This window comes from Periplaneta americana, chromosome 1 (assembly GCF_040183065.1).
Source record: "Periplaneta americana isolate PAMFEO1 chromosome 1, P.americana_PAMFEO1_priV1, whole genome shotgun sequence".
NCBI classification, from domain to species: domain Eukaryota; kingdom Metazoa; phylum Arthropoda; class Insecta; order Blattodea; family Blattidae; genus Periplaneta; species Periplaneta americana.
The window spans coordinates 104,717,712-104,743,102 of NC_091117.1; the positions used below are offsets into that span (position 1 = coordinate 104,717,712).

The following is a 25,391-nucleotide window of genomic DNA, read 5'->3' on the forward strand; positions in this document are numbered from 1 at the left end:
AACGAAAGCAATGAGCAAACACAATATCACTCTAAAATCTCCCGCCTCCACTCTGCGTTGCCAAACCTACCCATGCCCCGGCTTGTAACTGAAGAAGGCTCTGCTCTGGCCTAATACATCTCACATTTATTTTTTTGTTTTACTTTTTTTGTTGTTTTTGTAATAGGAATATGTATGGTACATTAGTGTCAGCCTATAAAAGCTTTTTACTTTAACAGAAATTATTAACAAACAGGAATATTAATTAGATTTTTAAGTGAGATGACGGATGATGACGGTAGTTGCGATTCCACGTACTCTCGAGATATTCTGCGATTCTGCTCCATCTAGAATCAAATATGTAAAAATCCACATAATAATTCATATTTTAGGTACACGATGGCACCATCAGCAGTGAACAATGGGTAGGGAAATAATTCAAGCAGTTCAACCTTTCGTCAAGTAGAGGTTGCCACTAATATCCCACCTTGGCCAGGCTGGCAAATTCACAAAAATTTGTGACCTGAAAATCGATTCCAGACCTCTCTCTTTCGACCTGTTACCAAAACAGTCAACAAACAGCAAAAATAAACAAGTTGAAGTATTATCAAACTTCAATGGTTGCGTGTCTGCTGGACAAATGTCTTTCAAGAATATGTTCAGTTACTTCTGAAAACGGTTTGTTGCTTTACATACGAGAAGAAATGCATGCCTGGATTGAGTAAACTTAATAGATATAATCAGATTTGTGCATAACTAATCCCATTATGAAATTCAAGTTTGAATTTAATGTTGCAATACTATGGGATGATGAATTCGAGAGCTCTCTGGTACCGGTATGAATAGGTTAAGTGTTGTGTAGACATGCTAGAAATTGTGGTGACATGCATCACTTGTAGTATTTAAAATAATTAAATGGAATAGATCTTGTCTACGAAACTGTTTAAATGCAGAATAAGTAGTCACAATAATACACGCCACTTTTGAGCGTTAGAATCCTAATAATTGTGACATGCTCACTTTGTATGTTGTATTTTGTTATTATATGTGGGTCAGTATAAAATATGTGCTATTTTAATCATGTTAACCATAAAACCCACCTCTTTCATATCCTACTTTACACGAAATTGGTGATAAAAGACTTTCTTTGTGTCTGTATGCATTTTTGAAATGCAGTTATGATCAATACAATATTTTTTGCTATTTCGAATGGTTCTCCATACAGAAGGCTTAAGATATGCAAAGATAGCGGAAATGTAAATAGTTTTTACGCCAAGCAAGCATATTATTCTGTAAATACAATAGTACCGGTACGCGCAACTTATTTCAAAAGCCTAGGATAAAAATAAATAATTTATTTTAAAGAACTTGTTTTAAAGACCTCGTTTAGGCCTAATTCTCAGTTATTCTTTTGATGGCCTTGTTAATTTGTAATTGAATTTAATTATTATGTTGGTTTTGCGATTACGAAAATTACTTAGTCTATTGTTAATTTTCTCTGTCACAGTTCCCATTCTTATTTTTAGTCAGGTTCATACACCCATAATACAGTAGAAGTTCATTCGCATATATTATATCAGAACGTTATCATTGTGCACTACACTGAGTTATAAATACGGTTGTGATTGGTATTGCGTATTCGAACTCTTGTGTGGACAGTGTGGAGGCTCGGCGTTATCTTGCTCAATAACATTTCATGGCCTTATTACATTACTTGCTATAGCCTACATGTAGACCCTATATTAACTTACCTTATATATTATTCTTGGTTATTACTGTTTTATTGTTTTTTGTTTATTTGTAACACCTATATTGTTACATCAGTATAAGCTTAGAGGTAACCTCTTCTTCACTCTTGGTAGTTAGGCCTACTTACGGTATGCATTTCTATTAAGATTGTATTTTGGATACAAAGCATTTGAACAGTACATACTAGCCTTTTTTCTGCTTTTTAGCACGTAGGCCTATGCTTTTTTATATGGTGTACCCTATACTAGTAAAATATTATAAAAATTAGGTTAATTTCAAAAATTAGGTTAATTTCTTACACTGAAATTCCTTTATGAAATTGAAACAAAATTTTTCTGGCCTAAGCCAAACAACTTATATAACTAGATTTAAACATAGTAGGCCTATATGTATTTCATACTCATTCATTCGTTCATTCATTCATAATGTTCTGCCCAAGGGCAGATCTTTCACTGCAAACCTGGCATTCTTCAATCTTTTCTATTTTCCTCCTTCCTCTTATTCTCCGCATTTTACCCATGTATTTTAATGTTGTATATCATCTGATATCTTCTTGTGCCCCTAATTTTTCTAATGTTCACCATTCCTTCCATTGCATCCTTCAGTGGGCAGTTTCTTTTTAGCCAGTGGCCTAGCAAATTCCTTTTTATCTTCCCGATCAGTTTCAGCATCATTCTTTCTTCACCCACCCTTTCTAGCACAGCTTCGTTTCTTATTCTCTCTGTCCATTTCACATGCTTCATTTTTCTCCATATCCACATTTCAAATGCTTCCAGTCTTAAAAGTTCATTTCTAGTAAGTTAGACCTAATTTATTTGGTACACATCGGCCTACATCCCTTCCGAAGGAAAATAGGTATACTTAGTATGCACTTTGTATTAATAAGAATTTTAAATTTCATCAGTTCAGTTTATAAACAACTGCAATACACTGAACTTGAATGCTGAAAACTTACTGATTTATATCTAGAGACTAGGTATCCTGAGGTGTCAGCCATGTATTGCATTTTGTTAAATCAATATACTGGATTTTAAATAAGAGTTTAAGTATTACCTACTGCAGATATTTGTTAGAATTAAGGAGTTTGCGTAATTTTAGTAACAGGTTTTATTGTTTAAAAAGTAAAAATAAAAATCAGTACAATATGACTTTTTAAATTGAATCACTGATTGGAAAAGGGAAGTATGTTCATGCACCTATGTTTTGAGAAAAACTTATTAACACTTACAATATTGTTCCTACAGCTTTGTGATGCATTACAAAATTGTAGAACTAAGTTCCCTGTACTGTATGGTAAGTCATTTCAGCGCATTCGATAAATATTTTTGAATCTATCCTCTTTTGAAGTTGATGGACAGTCTTCCTTTTTCCAATAAATTATCAATTCTCATGGGTAATTTTCAAAGAAACTCAATTAAACACAGGTTTAATCTGCTATTTATTGTTAGTTAAATTTCTGTTGTTAACACAGTGTCAAAATTATTTAATTTCAGTCAAACATCTTAAGAATTTAATAATTTGTGCTGTTGTATTAAAAATAATTTTAATTAACAATTTAACTACTAATCTTCTTCATCAGATTGGATAGGATTTCTTGTGGGCCACTGAAGAATGTTGTTATAAAACTCCTGATACTCTGATGGAATATATTTAATTATTTTGTTAACATCTTGCAGCTTCTTGGGATGTATAGGAACTTTGGAGTCGTATGCCATATTTCTAGGAGCAGATGATGCTTCTCTTCCCTTAATAAAGTCTGTATGTCTTGTGATACAATCCATCTATCCATTCCGAAGAAACAACATAGCCTGGGGTTTTCTATTTATAGGTCAAATGCCGGCAGTTACCAAGTGAAAATTTTTCCTTCATGTGACTATTTAGGGCAATATAAGATTTTTTAAAGAAGTGTGACCACTATTCTTTAACATCAATGATATCTTGATGTCCAATAATCTTGACATGAAAAGCATTCTGTGTTTTTCTTGAATTAACTATCACCTCAATATATTGTTTGATAGAGTAGATTCTGTCTTGTTTTTGCACCGTAGGAACAAGTGATCTCGTACAGGAAAATAGTGCTGAATTACCTGAAACTTGGCAGTCATTGTTCGATTTTTTTATTTTATTAGGTTATTTTACGACGCTGTATCAACATCTAGGTTATTTAGCATCTGAATGATATGAAGGTGATAATGCCGGTAAAATGAATCCGGGGTCCAGCACCGAAAGTTACCCAGCATTTGCTCGTATTGGGTTGAGGGAAAACCCCGGGAAAAACCTCAACCAGGTAACTTGCCCCTACCGGGATTCAAACCCGGGCCACCTGGTTTCACAGCCAGATGCGCTGACCGTTGCTCCACAGGTGTGGACTCATTGTTCGATAAATAAGGCAATGTAAAACAGTGTTATTGTCCACACCTGTGGAGTAATGGTTAGCACGTCTGGCCGCGAAACCAGGTGGCCCGGATTCGATTCCCGGTAGGGTCTAGTTACCTGGTTGAGATTTTTTCCGGGGTTTTCCCCTCAACCCAATATGAGCAAATACTGGGTATACTGGGGACAGAACATCTAGAAGCTTGGAGACGGTTACTTTTAAGCGGTCCGACCACCCTGTCCTCCTGCACTAGCAGGTACGGTACCATTCAGCTGCAAAACATTTTCTGAACAGAAGTTATTGTATTGTGAGAGTGCAGCTGGATCAATGAAAGTAGATGGTCAACGTTTTTAGTTTGTAGTGCAACAAACAATTCTGCTGTGTGTGGGTTCTTCTGTAGTGACGTCACTGAAGCCTCTAGTTGTTCTGTCTCCGGTGTAAATATCGGTGTTGGACCCCGGACTCATTTCACCAACATTATCACCTTCATCACATTCAGACGCTAAATAACCTAAGCTGTTGATAAAGTTTCTTAAAATAACCCACTAAAAAAGCAGTGTTATTTCGATTCTGTTCGCCACAAGAATCACTAAACACATGTAATTCTTTCAGTGAGTCAAATAGTTTACTTATGTGGTCATTGGGAAATGTACAGACTTCATTGAGGCCTTGATTTATAATATATGTTCAGAGAAATATTTAGCAGTAGAAATATAACTCATGAAACATAACAGATCTTACCTTCATGATGGACGAGGCAGTTTTGCTGGCACAATTCCTCCTTTTAAAGTTATGTAAGTTATTCTTTTCCTAAAGATCTACCTCTCTTGCGTTTTTCTTTTACAAAGCCTATTCATTAATATTTCTTACTCTCTTTCTTCTCCGTTTTATTTGTTCATTATCAGAATTACTTTCACTCATGTTGCTATGGATGATTTACAGACAACGAGCTTACAACCACACTGAGAGCAATATTAGCAAATGTAAACGAGACACAGACTTCCTACCTGACATCTGGTGGTGATGCTTACGATAGTGATTGGAAAAAGGAAGAAAGTCCGGACATTCTTTCCTTATTCTACTAACCTCATCTCATCTCACTACATCTCGCCAAAATGTAAAAAAAAAAAATTGTACAAAATTGTAAAAATTGTAGAAAATTACTAAATTGTAAAACTATAAAAATTTGTAAAAATTGTAATTGTAATATTGTAAAATGTTGACATGTTCCACATCTTAAAGCTTCATTGCTCATGTAAGATCTATGGAATAAAATAAATGAATAAATGAATAAAAGAATTGCAAATTTTAGTAAGCTGTTGTTACTTCATTGTTATTGCTGGTAGACTCTTCCTTTTTCACTAATCGATGGGTGGATGGCTCAAGAAAAGAATTTATATCTCAGTTTATTTTCGAAAAAATTGGACTTTCTTCCTTATTCCAATCAGTGATTCAGTTGTTCACAGCAAATAAGACATAAAATGCTACTCACCTAAAAAACTATACATGACACAGGAAAACTAAGTGTAAATTTAAAATAAGCGTATCATTTTCAGTAAAATCCACATACAGTAGGTAGGCCTGTCTGTTTACTTGATGATTTTTGCTTGTAGACCAGATTTTAAAGATAGCTACAATGTTATGGCTAGGATTTTTTCCAGATTATGGCCCATATAATGCAATATATAAACTGACCAGATTTTTTATTGATCAAAGGAGGACTCCATAAGTTGCGTAGGGTATATGAAATAAAATGTGTCATCATAATTATGGCATTAAAATGCAATGATTATTGTACCAATGCAAATAACATTTTATTATTGATTGATTACAGATATATGCCTGCATTTATCAGAGGATAAAGTGCTATTATTTTTTATACTTCATTTTTACATTCATATTAAAATTTATTGGATGACAAAATTTTCTTCAATAAAGTTAGAAAACTCTTAAAAAAAAATAAGATTCATTGCAAGATAGCCTAGTTGGAAATTGTACTTTGTTGTCATAATGACTTTTATTGTTTTTACTTGTAATTAACATTTTTCGAATGTCCCAATTTTGTGTATTTTGGAATATAAGACTTACTGTTTTTACAGATCTGTGTTTTTACCTAGAAAGAAAATTAAGTAAATAATCGACGAAAGGTGATGATGCCTGACATTGTGGTCCTTTAAATGAACAAATATTGCTCTCCAACATTTGTTTACAGAACCTCCTGACCTATTCCACATATTTCTGAAATTACAATCTTCGTCAGACAGGGAAACTTGTCAAATTTTATATCACTATCAACATTTTGAAAAGTCCTTGCTTAGCTATGAACTCAGCACCCTTTTCCACCTCAGACCACAGAGGAACATGCTTCAGCGAAGCCCACTAGAAAATATCTAAGTCTTTGAAGTATTTGTTGCACAGCATGTCTAAATAGGCTATTTTACACAGTTTTCATAAAAAGTTACTGTAGTTTCTTTTTTAACTAAATCTTCTTCATTTTGCGGAAAAGCGGTTCATTTGAGGTCCACATTCTACAAAGGAAAACATTTAGGCATTCTGTCAGACTCATGGAAGACAGAAGGACAAACATCCTCAAAGCAGGACTGTCCTGCGTCTGGTCAGGAAGGAGGATGTTTGTTCAGTTTACCCACATAGTTGTGAGAGAGTTACCATTTTTTTTTTGGAAGAAATGTAGTCTATACGATAGTAAGGACGTACAGTAGTTTGAACCTAAACCCAAAGCTGCTATCAGAGAAATTTTAATAGTCACATAGATTCTGTTGACTTATGTTAATTCTGAAGAGAGCTTTGTAGCAATGAAGTTATCTTCATTATATTGTTGTTCCTTGAAAATTATGTTAATGTGTATTTTTATGCATTTCTTATGAAGATAATAAGATTATACTTTTAAAATCTCTATCGCTAATATTTATTTGTTTATACCATTATTTCTGCTATGCTGTTGTTACTTTATCAATTGGAGTCTGTATTACATCTCAAAGTCACTGTCATTTTACTATAACATTTTTAAAATCCATTGTCTGTATTCCACATTTATTAGGATCTTGTTTCCATACTGCACCTTCATGCATTGTATTTCTTCTCTTGTTTAGTTAACTGTCTGAAGACAGGTCTGAACCTCACAATTGATACCAGCAAGGCAACACTTAGGAGGGAACTAAACCAGGAGATAATGGAGTAGGGTGGCCAGTTCCTTTCTTTCTTCACTTGCATACATCGCCAACTAGCTACATATTACACTAATCAAACTTCTTCTTCCAACCTTTCCCAAATTATTCGCCTTGGCACATTAATTGATTTTCTTTCATGGAAAATTATAAATTAAGTAGTAATTATGTCACTTTCAGTGTTTCCCACTTACAGTCTTCAATTCTTGTACATTTTTAGAAAATTAACATTATACTTTTCGTTGCATGTTGACTTTTGTAGCAGGCAAGTGCGTGATGTCACAAATGTAAGCCCACAGGCTGTGCTCTTATGGGTTTCAGTCGCTTTTGGCCCATTCACAGCAACCCTGCTGGTCACTGCTTTAAATCAAGCTTGTTTTAAATTTAAAGGTGAAGCAAAACAATTTCTTCACTTCTTCTTTAACTTAAAAACATCCATTAATTGATGGTCGGAGGGATAGAAAGGGTAAAATATATTTCAGGGTAAAAAATAAGGGGTGGTACATATGGTCGAGAAGAAAATTACCATGATAGCACTGTGCATACTGAATGAAATGAGTAGTGTATTTATCATTTTGTTTGGGTTGTAAGATGTAAGAGAAATTTGTACTCAGTCATGATCTATCCCATATAATTTTATAGTCTAGCCCATATATATAGTTTTTTATATTGTTCTACAATCTGAAAGGTAAAGCACAATGAATTTTTTTTTTTTTTTAACTGTTATAAAATTGTTTATAATCTCAGATATTTTAAGAAAATTTTATCTGTATTGGTTTAAAATTTAGTTTACTGACACATTTTCATTGTTTTGTCAGTAAATCAGTTTTTTTATATAATGTATTATATAAATTATCCAACTGCTGGAGCAGTAGTTCTTGCTAGTTCAATTATTTGACCTTCTAGTAGGAATGAACAATACTTATAATAAATATTGAGAATGAAGAGAATAACTGGGGTCATAAGTGTAGAAACTCATTTCCTTTCATTCACCACTGAATGGAATAGAAATTATGACTCAAGGCACTCACAAATACTGTCCTAATAATGTATTATGTATACACCAAGTATTTACTTGGACAGGCTAGCCAACCTTGTGATGGTCGCCTACTAGGCTTAGTGCCAGCATGCAGCATTGTGTTGGACATACTCCACTGCTGAGGTATATTTAATATACACAATGCTTTTGTGTCTTATATTTAGTAGTGCCTGTGACTCAAAGTAACACATAGTGTGTGTGAATGTGTGCCACTGCTTGTACTCTGCACAGTTTGTATTAGTACGTGCCTGTATTGTATCATTTCTTCCATATTCTAGTTGCAGTATATATCTAATTCAGCTATAGAGAGAAGCCACAATTTATAACTACTATTTTGTTGTCATATCTGAAGAATAATAATACTATGTCTCTGTGCGTGTTACAGCATTTTAATAGTTTTTTCTATGATAGGCCTATATCTAAAAAATGTTATGAGATAAAAATATTGATACTGCAATAATGAATAACTTACTCGTATAGCCCCTGATCAGTTTAACACATGTCAGCAGTTTTCATCTCGTTTTTTTTTTTTTTTTTACTCTGTCATCCATTCAGTTGCATAGATACATTTCTTATGAGATGTACGACAAATAAATTAGTATTGAAGTCAGAGTGGGAATTCTGTCGTTAATTTTTTTAATTGGTTATTTTACGATGCTTTATCAACTACTATGGTTATCTAGCATCTGAGTGAGATGAAGGTGATAATGCTGGCAAAATGTGTCCAGGGTCCAGCACTGAAAGTTACCCAGCATTTGCTTTTAATGGGTTGAGGGAAAACAGCGAAAAAAATTTCAACGAGATAACTTGTCCCAACCAGAATTTGAACCCAGGCCAGCTCGTTTCACGGTCAGACCATTACTCCACAGTGGTGGATCTCTATCATTTAAGACATGATAATATCACGCATATGATTACTGAAATATTTTTACTATATAAAAACTGCTACGGTAATTTACCATAACTATGGTCCAGGCACTCAACTATGGTTCAAAACGCATTACGTACTACTTAGTTCCCCAAGAGTTCGGTGTTTTCCATTTAAGGCGCCCCTGTGATGGAATTATGTTCCCCATAGATGCTTCTATCTACCATTACACGTGGCAATGATATGGATGCTTAACAAGGTCAGTGTGCATCGTTCTATTGAATGTGTGAAGACACGAAATCATTCAGTTTGTGTTTGTCTGTTTTATTAAGCTCTCCTCTGTAGAACTGGTAAATTATAGATATATGATTGTTTGCACAATTAACCCTTCTCCGGGCAACCTACTTTTGTAACGTTGATGGGCAAGAAGGGTCCGTCGGACCCACATGCCATTTTAATACATTGACAGAAGAAAATCATTTTATTGTACACAATATTAATCTTCTTTAATAATGATATTATTATAGTGACCAAAGCACCCTTGATAATATACATAAATGATATAATTTAGTATTTTTTTCATGTGACCGAAAAATGGCAGCAATTCAGTGTCGTTACAACACTTTCATGGGTGTGCAAAATTTATTTCCAAATATAGTCGCTCAGCCTCTTGATTATTTATGTCACTTATAACTGAATCAGTATAAAGATTGAAGGCATCAATAGATTTCCCAGGTGAAAGAGTGACTTTATTTATTGACCCTTTGGTAATATCGTGAGCCCTAGCTCGGCCTGTCGGAAAAGGCTGAGAGTTCCACGTGGTGCCATCTTTACCAAAGAAATTAGCAGTTTGAACGAATGCTTCCCCCCATATCCTAGTTCTAGACTGTCGACACTGACCTCTTTTGGATCACATTGGCGATAACTGCTTTTCTCATTGATAGATAGATCCTCATTATCGGCGTTACCGTTTGGCTCGTAACTAGAATCGTCTTTTCTTAGCTCAGGTTCTCTAAGCAAATCCTGAATTGATTCTTCACACAAGTACTTATGCTGAGTCTGTCAGAATATTTGACCTAATTACAACTCTTCAGTATAACAGCACAACTAAGATGCATTCAAATATACTGTAACATCTAAAGACCGTACCTTTGTCTCTTTGACTTTCTTCGGCTTTTCCATAATAATTACTCCCATATAAAAATAAAGTAAAGGTGAGAGATTCAGTCACTCTTTCTATTATAAACTGCACCGTATTATGGCTAGCATAACTTCACACTGACTTATTTATATTTATTATAACGCATAATTGGTCCATTTTTTTAAATGCCATTGTTGTTGAGCTTCGGAAATAACTTTGCCAACATTCCATTGCCGTCAGATTATCACTGAATGGTTTCAAAGAGCGAAACCTAGTTACGAAGTGAGAAAAACCAATAAAATATACTGTGGTCCAATAGACCCTGCATGCCCGGTTGAGACTTTAAAGAAGTAAAAGTGTTCTAGAACATTTGTGCAAAATACTACAATATTTTCCTTCTCCCTACATATAAAAAACACAGAAATTAACAAAGTCATTAAATTTCAAGTAGGTAGAAATAATAGCTTTAATTTTATTCACAAAAATAGTAGTGCCAGGGCCCGACAGACCCTTGTTGCCCGGAGAAGGGTTAAACCTGGCTATATAGTGTTTACTTTCACGTAATAATTAAATTGGCAGAGGTTAAGGACTCTGCTTGAAAAATGTTTAACCTCAAGGCTAGAAATCAGTCCTCAACTATGTACCACAATTTTTCGTGGACCATAGTTGTATTTCATTTTGAAATATTTGTTTTAATGAAATGTGAACAATTTGATTATTTACTTCTGCAAATATGGTATCTCAGTATATTCTAAAACACCATTTAACATTATAGTCCAGTAAATAAAGAAACAGGCTGTTCCAGCAGCAATGGTACTAGCACGAATAATGGTCTGGTAAAACGAAAACTTCAGGGTAGAAGGATCACAACCGTCCCTGTAAGTGACTATGAGAGCTATGAAATTGAATTGGATACAGATTATGATGTTTTCGGTGTACTCTCCATATTTACAGACAGTGAGTCAGATGTGGAAAAGAAGACGAAATCTGTTAAAATAATGCTAAAGGCACATAGGCCTAGTTATATGGTAATTACTTATGAGGAGGAATTGTGGCCAGGGAAAGTTTTGGAAGTGAAGAACAATGGAGCTGTTGTTTCATGTATAGTAAGAAGTGGCAATTACTGAGGGGAGGCAGTATCCGCTCTTAGTAACATCTGGATGGCCACGAAATCAGTTGAACATTTGAAAGAAAATTGAAACAATTTGTAAGTTTTTACAACTTTTAATTATATCCATTGATTGGCGTTGAAAATAATAGCGCAATTGATAATAAACAAGAATTTTTTTTGTTTTCTGGGAAGCAATGTTGTCTTCATTTCATAATGGATTTTCTGATTCTTACCTCAGAAAAAAATGAGAAACTTTAGGTGGCCCGGTATTTTTGTCGGTGAGTGTAGTTGTTCATTATTGCAGGAAAATGATTTTCAGATTTCACTTATTTATTGTGTGTTTATGCAATGTGTACTAATAAAAAGAATCCATGTACTTTTCATTTATTTTTAATATTTCTGTGCTAGATTATGTTTCTACCCTTAAATTAGAAACTCAATTTATTTATTTACGAATAATTACAGATCCAGGTATAGTCCATTCATGCTTTCAAGCATGAATATATGAGTGGACCATAGTTGGACAACTCAGAATACAACTACATGTACCAATGCTTATTATTTTTTCAACACTTGTAATTAAATAATTTCAAACACATATGTCAATATTTATTTAATATACACTTACAAGAGTCCGAAGACAAAATTTCACTTAATCTGGATGAATAGTATTAAATATACAAAGAAAAATGTGACAAATGTGGACCATAGTTAGGGGAAACTACAGTATGTGATCTGAAGCCGGTTTTACAGGAGAGTGAAAAAACTTCACAAAATACAAGTTTGTGTTTATATCAATGTGTTAAAACATTATTACCTTCTTTGTTACTATAGCAACAATGCAAATATATCAACTTTCAGATAATTTAAACCTTTCAGCAATAATATAACATAAAATATTGGGAGCTGCACATATATAGCTAATTTTACCAGCACCTTTTTATCACATAGCTGATATTACCAGTATGTTATAATCCCAAACATAAGACGTTTGATTTGTGTAATTAATTTTGTACAAAGAGTAGCTGTTCAAGTCCTCCGCATATGGTTCGTAAGTGTAATGGGGAGTGGCAGCCATATGGTAACTATTGCCGCCTGAATTCGATTACAGTACCTGATCAATACCTGCTTTCTCACATACAGGACTGCACGCATTTTCTTTATGGGGAAACTGTTTTTTCCGACCATTGTCGAGCCTATCATCAAGTACCAATTCAGAAAGAAGACATTCCAAAGACTGCAATAACAACCCCATTTGATCTTTTTTGTTTATAGCATTTAGTTTATAAAATTCAGCCCAGACATTTCAGCATTTCATGCATTAGGTTCTTAATGAACTAGATTTCTATCTTATATACGTTGCCTCCAGAAATACTGTTGAGTATTTGCAACATTAAAACTCAAAAAATTATAAAGGAAGAAGAAGTGGTTATTTTATCAGAACCTGGTTTGTTCTATATGGGTCACATGACATGGGCAGTAGTGCTGCCGAAAATATTAGAAAATGTATAATACTTTTAATTTTCTCAACACAAATAACATACACTTAAATAAACTGGTTGCAACTGGTTCCAATGGCACAGTCATCAATACAGGAACGAAAAATGGTGTGATATAAACGTTAGAACATTTTGTAAGACGACCTTTACATTGGTTCATTTGTTAGATAATTGTAATGAATTACCAGACTGATATTTATTTCAAGAGCTGGATGGAAAGATGTCAGGTCCAAATCTGCACTGAACCACAGTAGCAGTTAAAATGGATATAAGTTGGGGGATATTTTTTATAACGTATTATTTCTAAAGATGTTGAATTGTAAAGTTCTTCTGTAACTTTCGTGGCATTATTTTATTTCCCATAACCCCAACGTCTTGAGTGAGTATTAAAATATCCAATTACTTTGTATTTCAAACTACAGTGAAACCCCGATAATGCATGCCGTTTGTTATGCTATCCCACATTATAAGCTCTTTTTGTCCGGTCCCTTGACGCCCCTATATAAAACCATGTAAAATTCACCGCTTAATACGCTCATCATCCTGTTTAGTACACTCTTTCATCTGCTGAAAATTCTAAAATATCATACTAACTGGACTTCTACAGTTACCGCTAGTGCCCGCATGTTCAAGGATTTGTAGGAGTTTTTGGTGAATACAATAGAATGGAATGCGACCCTTGAGTACCTGCAAGTTAGTGTATTCAGAGTCTGTTCTTGCTGTCAGTTGCAAATCGCATTATCAGTGAAGACTTGACCGGTGCATTGTGTACAACTGTGAAGTTACTTGTTAGTGCCAATGTAAATAAAGGAGTAAAACGGAAAGCTTTATTGATACTTACTTACTGGCTTTTAAGGAACCCGGAGGTTCATTGCCGCCCTCACATGAGCCCACCATTGGTCCCTATCCTGAGCAAGATTAATCCAGTCTCTACCATCATACCCCACCTCCCTTAAATCCATTTTAATATTATCTTCCCATCTACGTCTCGGCCTCCCTAAAGGTCTTTTTCCTGCGGCCTCCCAACTAACACTCTATATGCATTTCTGGATTCGCCCATACGTGCTACATGCCCTGCCCATCTCATACATCTGGATTTAATGTTCCTAATTATGTCAGGTGAAGATTACAATGCGTGCAGTTCTGTGTTGCGTAACTTTCTCCATTCTCCTGTAACTTCATCCCTCTTAGCCCCAAATATTTTCCTAAGAACCTTATTCTCAAACACCCTTAACCTGTGTTCCTCTCTCAAAGTGAGAGTCCAAGTTTCACAACCATACAGAACAACCGGTAATATAACTGTTTTTATAAATTCTAACTTTCAGATTTTTCGACAGCAGACTGGATGATAAAAGCTTTTCAACCGAATAATAACAGGCATTTCCCATATTTATTCTGTGTTTAATTTCCTCCCAAGTATCATTTATATTTGTTACTGTTGCTCCCATATATTTGAACTTCTCCACCTCTTCAAAAGATAAATCTCCAATTTTTATATTTCCATTTCGTACAATATTCTGGCCACGAGACATAATCATATACTTTGCCTTTTCGGGATTTACTTCCAAACCTATCTCTTTACTTGCTTCCAGTAAAATTCTCGTGTTTTCCCTAATCGTTTGTGGATTTTCTCCTAACATAATCACGTCATCTGCATAGACAAGCAGCTGATGTAACCCGTTCAATTCCAAACCCTCTCTGTTATCCTGGACTTTCCTAATGGCATACTCTAGAGCAAAGTTAAAAAGTAAAGGTGATAGTGCATCTCCTTGCTTTAGCCCACAGTGAATTGGAAACGCATCTGACAGAAACTGACCTATACGAACTCTGCTGTACGTTTCACTGAGACACATTTTAATTAATCGAACTAGTTTCTTGGGAATACAAAATTCAATAAGATTATCATATAAAACTTCTCTCTTAACCGAGTCATATGTCTTTTTGAAATCTATGAATAACTGATGCACTGTACCCTTATACTCCCATTTTTTCTCCATTATGTGTCGAATACAAAATATCTGGTCAATAGTTGATCTATTACGCCTAAAACCACATTGATGATCCCCAATAATTTCATCTACATATGGAGTTAATCTTCTCAAAAGAATATTGGACAAAATTTTGTACGATGTCAACAAAAGTGATATTCCTCGAAAGTTACTACAGTTAGTCTTGTCCCCCTTCTTAAAGATAGGTACGATAATGGACTCCTTCCATTGTTCTGGTACAATTTCCTTTTCCCAAATAGCAAGTAGAAGCTTATAAATTTCGTTAGATAATGCGCTTCCACCCTCTTGTATTAATTCTGCTGGAATTTGATCGATACCTGGAGACATAATTTTTCAGATTTTCTATCGCAATTTCGACTTAAAGTGTGGGTTCGGGTATAAATGGCTCAGCAGTTTGTATTTCAATTTCGTCCCGATCATTTCTATTTGGCCTATGTATATTTAGTAGTTGTCCAAAATAGTTTTTCCATCTGTTCAGGATTGAATAAGCATCTACAAGCAAGTCACCATTCTCATCCTTGATCACGTTCACCCTTGCCTGATATCCATTCTTGAATTCCTTTATGCCCTTATATAAATCTCTAATGTTTTTATTTTTACTATTTGTTTCTACCTCATTCAATTTTTCCTTCAAGTATTCTCTCTTTTTATTCCTAAGCGTACGATTTGCTTCCCGTCTTATATTGAAATAATTATCTCTATTCACCTCAACTGGATCCTGTAAGAATTTCAATTTTGCCTGTTTCTTTCTTTCTACTACCATGCAACAATCTTCATCAAACCACATGCTATTCACATCTAACTCTTCCTCAACATCGTCGGAACTTGCTAATACGACAAACCTATTTGAAATTTCGACCTGATAATGTTGCTTAGTTTCCTCGTCCTTTAATTTCGGAATATTGAATCTTCTAATATTAACTTGTTGCTCTACTCGCTTGGCTACTGATAGTCTTTCTCTTAGTTCTCCAATTACCAAATAATGGTCAGAATTACAGTCTACCCCCCTGAAGGTTCGAATGTCTACTATACTAGTATGTCTTCTTTTATCTATCAAGATGTGATCTATCTGGTTATGTGTCAATCCATCTGGAGAAGTCCAAGTATATTTATGTATGTCCTTATAGGGGAATATTGTACTTTTAACAATTAAATTTTATGATGTGGCAAAGTTATGGAAGCTTTATTGATATCGGAGAAATTACAAATTCTCTGTAAACATGATGAAAACACCATTATGAATCAGAAACAGTTGGTGGAATCTTTAGAAATCCCTTCTTCATCACTTAGAACAATAGTGAAAAATCATTAGGAATCCCTCTTCAACACTTAGAACAATAGTGAAAGATCGTGAATTTTTTATTCTGCATAATTACAGTATTTAATCCTTCAACAATGCTTATGCTGATTCATACCTTTGTGTTAAAATTTAAAAAATCCAAAAATGACCCACTCTCGCTGATACATGGTCCCGTTAGTACGCTATTTTTATGAGGTCCCTTGAACGTATTACCGAGGTTTCACTGTATTTTAATATGTTCAATGTTAGGAGTATTATTTGGTGGATTATAAGCAGCATATATATGAAGTTGAGTTTTCTTTGTCCAAACATCAAGTTCAACTATTTAAATTTTATTTATATCCATTTCCTTTTTTTACTTTGTACTTTAAATGAAGAAGCACAGGAGGCCTATAAAACTTTTTTATAATTAAAATTGTCTGCTCATTGTGTGATTTATCTGGAGTAGTGTTAACTAACATAGCAAAATAATTGTTTTTTTTTTCTCTCTTTCTGGGAGTACTAAAGAATCTTGCAACTGCAACCCATAAGAACTAATTTTGAGAATCTGCTGAAAGGTAGTGAGCTTGAATTCTCTCTTTGTCTTACTCTCTCCCTTTCCTCTCTCTTCCCCCTCCATAGATAGAGTATAATCAGGTGGCCACATGAAACCTATAAAACTCAGATTAAATGTTTTTATTTAGTGAAGAGTGTGGAGTAAAACAATTTTATGAACAAAAGTCACATGTAAATGTGTCATCATCTTTGACATTGATGTATTCCTCATGACCTCATCCATGATACAGTCCACGCCTGTGGAGTAACGGTCAGCGCGTCTGGCCACGAAACCAGGTGGCCCGGGTTCGAATCCCGGTCGGGACAAGTTACCTGTTTGAGGTTTTTTCCGGGGTTTTCCCTCAACCCAATATGAGTAAATGCTGGGTAACTTTCGGTGCTGGACCCCGGACTCATTTCACCGGCATTATCACCTTCAGTTCATTCAGACGCTAAATAACCTAGATGTTGATACAGCGTCATAAAATAACCCAATAAAATAAAATAAATCCATGATACACAACACATTGTATCCAACCTACTTTATTTTTGATATTTGCATACATTTCACTATCTGTTTCCTACTCAGAGATTGAGTCTTCATCTTCTTGTTTTCGTTTTTAGCCCATTCCTCTTTTGACCTATTCTTAATGGAAAGGTCCTGGAAAAGTTTTCTTCACTTCTGTGATGTTTTATCTCGCGTTGACCTTTTGAGATCTTGTGGTAGTTTCTCCCTTCTGCTTTTGTTTCTTCTCTTTGCTCTGATGTTTTGTTGTGGAGGGTGCATAAATATTTTAGGTGACACTGCAAATGATGATGATGATGATGATGATGATGATGATGATGATGATGATGATGATGATGGTTGGTCTTCATAGGTGCCTTTACATACAGATATTTTTTTTTTTTTTTTCGGGAGGTGGAAGATTTATTTGTATACTATACAAATCTCCAGAGGAATCAGAAGAATTTGTATGCCTAACAGAAATGCCACCAGATGATTGAGGTTCCAGTGACATATCTGTGTCTACTCTTCCTGGTGGCAATTCCTGCTGGGCAGCCATCTCTTGAAGTTGTTTTTTAATAATTTCTGAAGAATAAAACAAGTGATCAGAAAAGACATCCTGGTTGAATGGAAATATTTACATCTCAAAACCCTTGATGACAGTTTGTATGACAGGCTGCTCTCGAAAATGCAGTGCCATACAGTTTACTTGGTGAATTGTAGTGTTGAGAACTATTCGAATGAAGTCATTCGATTTATTTGATTGTTAAAATCATTTGAAATATTCGAAATGTTAAGAAAATCATTCGAAAAAAAAAAAAAAAAAAGCAGCTCATTTTTACAAGTGATTTATTCTTGAGAACCTCGTGACCAGCAACATCAGTTCCTTTGAAGCACATATTCTCAAAAACAGGTTTAATTTTGAAAGAAAGAAGGAACAGGCTTACTTCTGCAAAATTAGACATGCTTGTGTTCTTAAATAAAAACATTGATTGATATAAAAGTTGTAAGTCCCAAGGGAAATGTTCTGTAGACCTTTGCATCTTGAAATTTCTTATTGCTGTTTTCATATATTAAAAACATATTACATTATACATTATTTTTGTTTAGGCATAAATAAGAACATGGAAATTATACTACATTATCATTTCTAGTTTTCATAAGTTACAGTATATATTCTTTTGTTCTTAAATAAAAAATGTTGATTTATTTAAAGATGTATGTCCCAGAGGAAAACTGCTGTATTTATCATGAAATTTCTTATTATTTTCGTTAATTAAAAAGAAACCTTATACATAACTTTTGTTAGGCCTATTAACAAAATTAGACTTGTGTTCTTAAATAAAAACATTGGTTTAAAGCTGTAAGTGCACACATTGTATGTCTCTTGAAATATCTTATTGTATTTCGAATACTATCTTCCATTTAATGCACAAGGTTTGTTGTATTCCTTTTCTTACAGGACTGAATTTAGGCACATTCACTTTTTATGCACAACATACAGAATTTGGTTATTAGTAATGGACTGCATGTATCTTACGATGAAAGAGTAATGGAACGGAGAAAAATTCTCTCCGGCACCAGGATTTGAACCCGGGTTTTCAGCTCTACGTGCTGATGCTTTATCCACTAAGCCACACTGGATACCCATCCCAGTGCCGGACAGAATCGTCTCAGTTTAAGTTCCAACTCTTGCTTTCCCTCTAGTGGCCGCCCTCTGCACTACGTCATAGATGTCTATGAACGTAGGACTGAAGTCCACACATGTGCTGAGGTGCACTTGTTATGAGTGACTGGTTGGCCGGGATCCGACAGAATAAGCCATATATATTATTTTAATGTACCAAAGTACATATGATATTTCCATGCAGATATTTAGATTAGATTAGATTAGATTTATTTATTTAACCTGGTAGAGATAAGGCCGTCAGGCCTTCTCTGCCCCTCTACCAGGGGATTACAACTATAACATGAACAATAAGATTACAATTAATTCTGCGTCATCATATGATGAAAGAGTAATGGAACAGAGAAAAATTCTCTCTGGCACCAGGATTTGAACCCGGGTTTTCAGCTCTATGTGCTGATGCTTTATCCACTAAGCCACACCAGATACCCATCCTGGTGCCGGACAGAATCGTCTCAGTTTAAGTTCCAACTCTTGGGTTCCCTCTAGTGGCCGCCCTCTGCACTACGTCATAGATGTCTATGAACATAGGACTGAAGTCCACACATGTGTTGAGGTGCACTCGTTATGAGTGACTAGTTGGTCGGGATCCGACGGAATAAGCGCTGTCTTAATTCACGAAGTGATTTACGCATATCATATATATTATTTTAATGTACCGAAGTACATGTGATATTTCCATGCAGATATTCTGCGTCATCATACGATGAAAGAGTAATGGAACGGAGAAAAATTCTCTCTGGCACTGGGATTTGAACCCGGAAAGAAGAATTTTTCTTCATTCCATTACTCTTTCATCATATGATGACGCAGAATATCTGCATGGAAATATCCTATGTACTTCGGTACACTAAAATAATATGTATGATATGCGTAAATCACTTCATGATTTAAGACTGCGCTTATTCCGTCGGATCCTGGCCAACTAGTCACTCATAACGAGTGCACCTCAGCACATGTGTGGACTTCAGTCCTACGTTCATAGATATCTATGACGTAGTGCAGAGGGCGGCCACTAGAGGGAACCCAAGAGTTGGAACTTAAACTGAGACGATTCTGTCTGGCACCGGGATGGGTATCCGGTGTGGCTTTGTGGATAAAGCATCAGCACGTAGAGCTGGGTTCAAATCCTGGTGCCGGAGAGAATTTTTCTCTGTTCCATTACTCTTTCATCGTATGATGACACAGAATACCTGCATGGAAATATCATATGTACTGTATTTCGGTACATTAAAATAATATATATGCATATACCTTGTCAACTTTTGTCAGCTGATTGCTTGACCTTGCTCTTTGAATGCATATGTTATATTGTATTGTATTGTATTGTATTTATTAACATTCCATGGTATTCATACATTGCTTTACAGCTAGAATATGGAACAAGTCAAAAAACGTAATACTATTATAAAGTCTTAATTTATAGTCACAGTCTAGATGAAATATATACAGATGAGATTTACATTATAGTCTACTAGCACAACACAAAGTTTTAGTACCAATTTCATGAAGTGTTATTGAATGTCATGAATTCACCTACAGAATAGAAGGTGTGAGAAATTAGATACTTCTTTAATTTGGTCCTAAATAATCTTATGTTTTGAGTTTCATTTTTTATATCGATAGGGAGGCTATTAAAAATTTTTACTGCCATATAACGAACTCCTTTTTGATAGCACGATAGATTTTCCGATGGAGTATGAAAGTCATTTTTTTTACGTGTATTTATGCTATGAACTGTTGAATTAGTTACAAAGTTTTCACGATTACATACGAGGAAGATTATTAATGAAAAAATATACTGACAAGCCATGGGCATTATTGGTAGTTTTTTTAAAACAGTCCTACACGATTCCCTAGATTTGGCACCTACCATTATTCTAATTACTCTTTTTTGTAATAGAAATATACTGTTACTATCTGTGGAATGTCCTCAGAATATTATTCCAAAACTCATTATCGATTGGAAATATGCAAAGTATATTGTTTTTAAGGTATTGATATTTACTATCTTTTTTTCATAGGTAGATTTAATAGCAGAACAAGCTGAATTTAGTTTGGGGGTAATTTCTTTAATATGATTTTTCCAATTTAACACATTATCGACTTTTAAGCCAATAAATTTGGTTGTTGTTTTAATTATTACGCTAGAAATTTGCGAGGTTGAATTTGCACAGGATTTAAATTGAATTATGTTAGTTTTGTTACAATTCAATACCAATTTATTGACTGAGAACCAGTCACATATTTTGAAGAGAATTTCCTCTGTTGAAGATTGGAATGTGTTGGAGTTATTGGCTGTAATGACTATATTTGTGTCATCTGCAAATAATATGCGATGACCTACATCTTTTATTAGGAGGGCAAGATCATTTATAAATACTAGAAAAAGTAGGGGACCTAATATTGATCCTTGAGGAATTCCATTATTAATAGTTCCCCACGTCGATGCAGATTTCATAGTTGTATTGATTTCAACTTTCTGTTCCCTAGCTATGGGATATGAGTGAAACCATTGTGTGCAACACCTTTAATTCTATAATAATCTAATTTATCTAGCAGCATTTTATGATTTATACAGTCAAATGCTTTGGATAAATCACAGAAAATCCCTCCAATTTGTAATTTTTTATTAATTGCCTCCAGAATTTTGTCAATTAAACAAATGTTGCATTTTCTGTGCCTTTATTTTTCCTAAATCCAAATTGTTCTGGGACTAAAATGTTGTATCTTTCGTATCTTTCTAGATGATGATTCTTTTATACATTACTTTTTCAAAGATTTTGGAAAAGACTGGTAGAAGTGATATGGGCCTGTAATTTTCTGGAGACGTTGTTTCTCCCTTTTTGAAGATAGGCATAACCACTGAATATTTTAATCTCTCGGGAAATATACCATTGAACATTGAATAGTTACATAAATAACTTAATGGCCCAGCTATAATATGTGAACTCGCTTTTAATATTTTGCTTGTTATTTCATCATACCCTGAGGAGTTTTTTTACTTTAGATTTGTAATAATTGCAATTATTACAAGAAATAATTGCAATTATTTTTGTGTTCTCATGCGTGCCAGCAAAGTGCATTATTATTAAAACTTCTCAGTCCTCGACAATGCATTGAATGAAAGATTACATTCAAAATGTATTCCAGCAACGGAATGAACATCTCTTAACCTGAACCACAATTTTTACAGAATTGTACATGCCAAACTTATGGAAAAGATGATCATTAACTTAATTGGTTTCTTGAAAACCAAAATCTACTTACCCAGCTCAGGCAGGATTTAGACAATATCAATGCAAAGCTCAACAATCAAATAGTTAAGAAATCCAAGACAGTTTAGATAAACATAGAACAATACTAGCCCTCTTTGTAGATTTTAGAAGTGCCTATGATTCAATATGGCGAATGAAGCTGTTAAGACGAAATGCATAAAATGGGTATAAATAATAACATGGTAAAATGGTTTTGTAATTTTTAATTCAACGATTTTCAGCTACAAACTATGGAGAAACATTATCAAAATTTAAACAATCAAGAAGAGGTCTCCCTCAAAGTTCTGTCTTGAGCACTAGGCCTACCCTATTTAACCTGATGATAAATGATTACCAAAAAAAAATTAAAGGAAGTAGCCTACAAAATATCAATTGTGTCCTTTTCGCAGATGATTTGGTAATCTGGACATCATCAAAAAGAAAACATCACCATCAACTCTCCTTACAAATGAATTATATGCTTTGTAAATTACCTGACTGGTGCAGAGAAAATTTTATGAGTGTTAATGTAGACTAAACAAATTACCAAATATTCTCCTTAGCTCATAAAATACCAACGATTTCACTTCTATTGAATAATGAACCCATCATACAAACTCAAGCTTATAAATTTTTAGGTGTAACTTTTGATAGCAAATTAGCCTGGAAACATCATATAGCTATAGTAATGGAGAAGGCAAGTAGAAGACTTTCCATCTTGGAAAGACTAGCTGAAAATAAATGGGGATGCTCTAGACAACCCTTGAATATAACATATAAAACACATTAAACCAGTTCTCCAGTATAGTTGTGAAACAGTTATTACAGCAAAAAAATCAAATTTAAATAAAATTGATGAAGTCCAAAATCAAGCGTTACGCATTAATATAGGTGCTGTTTCATCCACACCTATATCAATTCTGCAAGATTTTGCAGATAACACTCCATTATAATCAGACAGAAATCAACATAGCCTAATTTTATATGAAAAAACTGAAAAGAAAACCTAATGTAGATACTGGAGAATCTACTCAGATACTCCAAGAACCTTAGAGACCCAACAAGTTTTCTTTCAGAAAGTTAAATATTTTCAAAAACAATATACCCTACCATTAGACAAATATATTAGTATGAAAAAGTTACATCTTCCACCTTATCCTGTCAATAGATTAAAACCCCATTATAATATAAATTTGATGGAACAAATTAAAAACACAATGAAAACCCTATTTGTCTGAAACAAATTGCACTAGAAATTATTAACACAGGATTCCCAGAAATTGAGTGGGTACACATCTACACTGATGACTCTAAAATTGGCAATAATTTTAATAATAGGACTGGTGCTGGAATGTACAGTAAATTATTTTGTTGTTATATATATCTCGGTCAAAATTCAACTCACTTTGATGGAAAACTTGAGGCAGTTAATTCTGCATTATTGTTATATTTGTTGTTGTTTAGTTAACTGTCTGAAGACAGGTTTGAACCTCATAAGTAACACTAATAAGGCATTATTCATGAGGCAACTAGGCCAGGAGATAATGGAGTAGGGTGGCCAGTTCCTTTCTCCCTCCATTGCGTACATCACCGATTAGCTACATATTCCACTAATTAGACTTCAGATGCATATAAACAATTGTTCTTCCTCTGACACATATCGTCAAGTGAGATGTACTGCCTGATAATATATATACGTATCAAACAGAACCTCAATCAGAAGTAACTTAATTGTTATATTTAGTGTTTCTAAATCAGCTATACAAGCCATTAATGCAAACATCTATACAACAACAAGAATTGCTGAAATTGACCAAAGTATCAAACACAATCTCTTCACAAAACAATAGTTTTGCAATGGATTCCTTCACACTGTGGAATACTAGGTAATGAGATAACAGATCCCTTAGCAGAAAAAGTCCACAATGATCCAACAAATTACAAATTCATGTTCATCATTTCAGTCCTCAAAACTAATCATTAAGAAAATCATACAACAAAAAATACATGAAAAATTAATATATTATGAGAGTGTAAATAAGCAATGGAATATTTTATTAAACAATAAAAATTTAATTCCAGAATGTCCATGAATGAAAGCTGTGGCTCTTTTTCGATTATATATGGGACATGATTGTTTGGCTGCCCATCTAAATATTTTTCCTACTCCTAATTGTTTACTTTGTAAAGAAGATAATACTGTAACTTTTATTTCAAACAATAATATAACTTTTATTGTCACAACAATAATCACTTTCTATAATTTAATTTAAACACTCCCGTCAACAATGGGATTTCCACTCCACACAGCAACTCAGTATTCGTTATTGCACTCCACAGACGACAATGACAATTCACTTGGATTATTGAGAACAACAATGTACTGCTAATCTCAACTAATGTTCACACTATTTACAAAATAAAACTGTCAGTTCTCAGTTCACAGTTCGTTGCCTTGGCTAGTTCTTCTAGCTCATTCACTCAAGTTCACAGTATTTCGAACCCAAGACTTCGAGAGACAGTCCACTGCACTCGAACTCCAGACTTCCAACTGCTTTGCTTCCGCTTGGACGCCGCTCAAGTTCACTCATGTTTCGAACCCTAGACTCCTGGGCGCTGCTGATTTCACAAGCTGAATTCGCTGTCCAATACCAACCACAACTACTGACTGGCACCTTCGCGTCTCCTATTTATCACTAAACCATAGTAACCAGAAACTACGATTTCGCGAACAATCTACAGATGCCGAGAGGATGACGTTTCCCGAAACTTCTCTGGATTCCCCCCCCCCTCAGTCGCAGTTGCTCTCTGCCGCGGCCCAGCGTACCGTTGTTCCCCTTACATCCGTCCCCTCCAGTTTGCATGGCTGCAGCCTCCTCTCTCTCCGCGACCCTTGTCTCTCGTGCCTTGTTCCTTCCATGTGCGCCCCACCCTCAATACTATAATGGATATGACACACCTCAAGAACTGTAAAAATTTAACAGCTACAATCTGTCATTATGATACTGGGAAATAAGAAGGCAAATGGAAGAAGTCCAATATGCCGAGCATTAGCAACCAACCAACATTTAGAACTTCAGTAATCGAATAAACATTCCATTGTTCCCAACACTAATGAATAGTGACACATCATCCAGGATGCTCTGCTAGCCTT

The 25,391-nt window shown here is 34.6% G+C and overlaps 1 protein-coding gene across 2 annotated transcripts in view; it reads left to right on the forward strand.

Moving 5' to 3' along the window:
• Positions 1–498: 498 nt before the first annotated feature.
• LOC138699426 (DNA ligase 1) overlaps positions 499–25,391 on the forward strand; it is a 91,379-nt gene continuing 66,486 nt past the window's right edge. Inside the window, exon 1 of one of the 2 annotated variants that reach the window (XM_069825297.1) lies at positions 499–657. Coding sequence is in view for 1 of the 2 variants with exons in the window: in XM_069825290.1 (XP_069681391.1) it covers positions 747–815 (69 nt within the window). In the remaining variant the exon portion in view is untranslated. Of the gene's footprint in view, positions 658–686; positions 816–25,391 lie in introns of those variants that run through there. The other variant, XM_069825290.1, reaches the window with a different exon arrangement.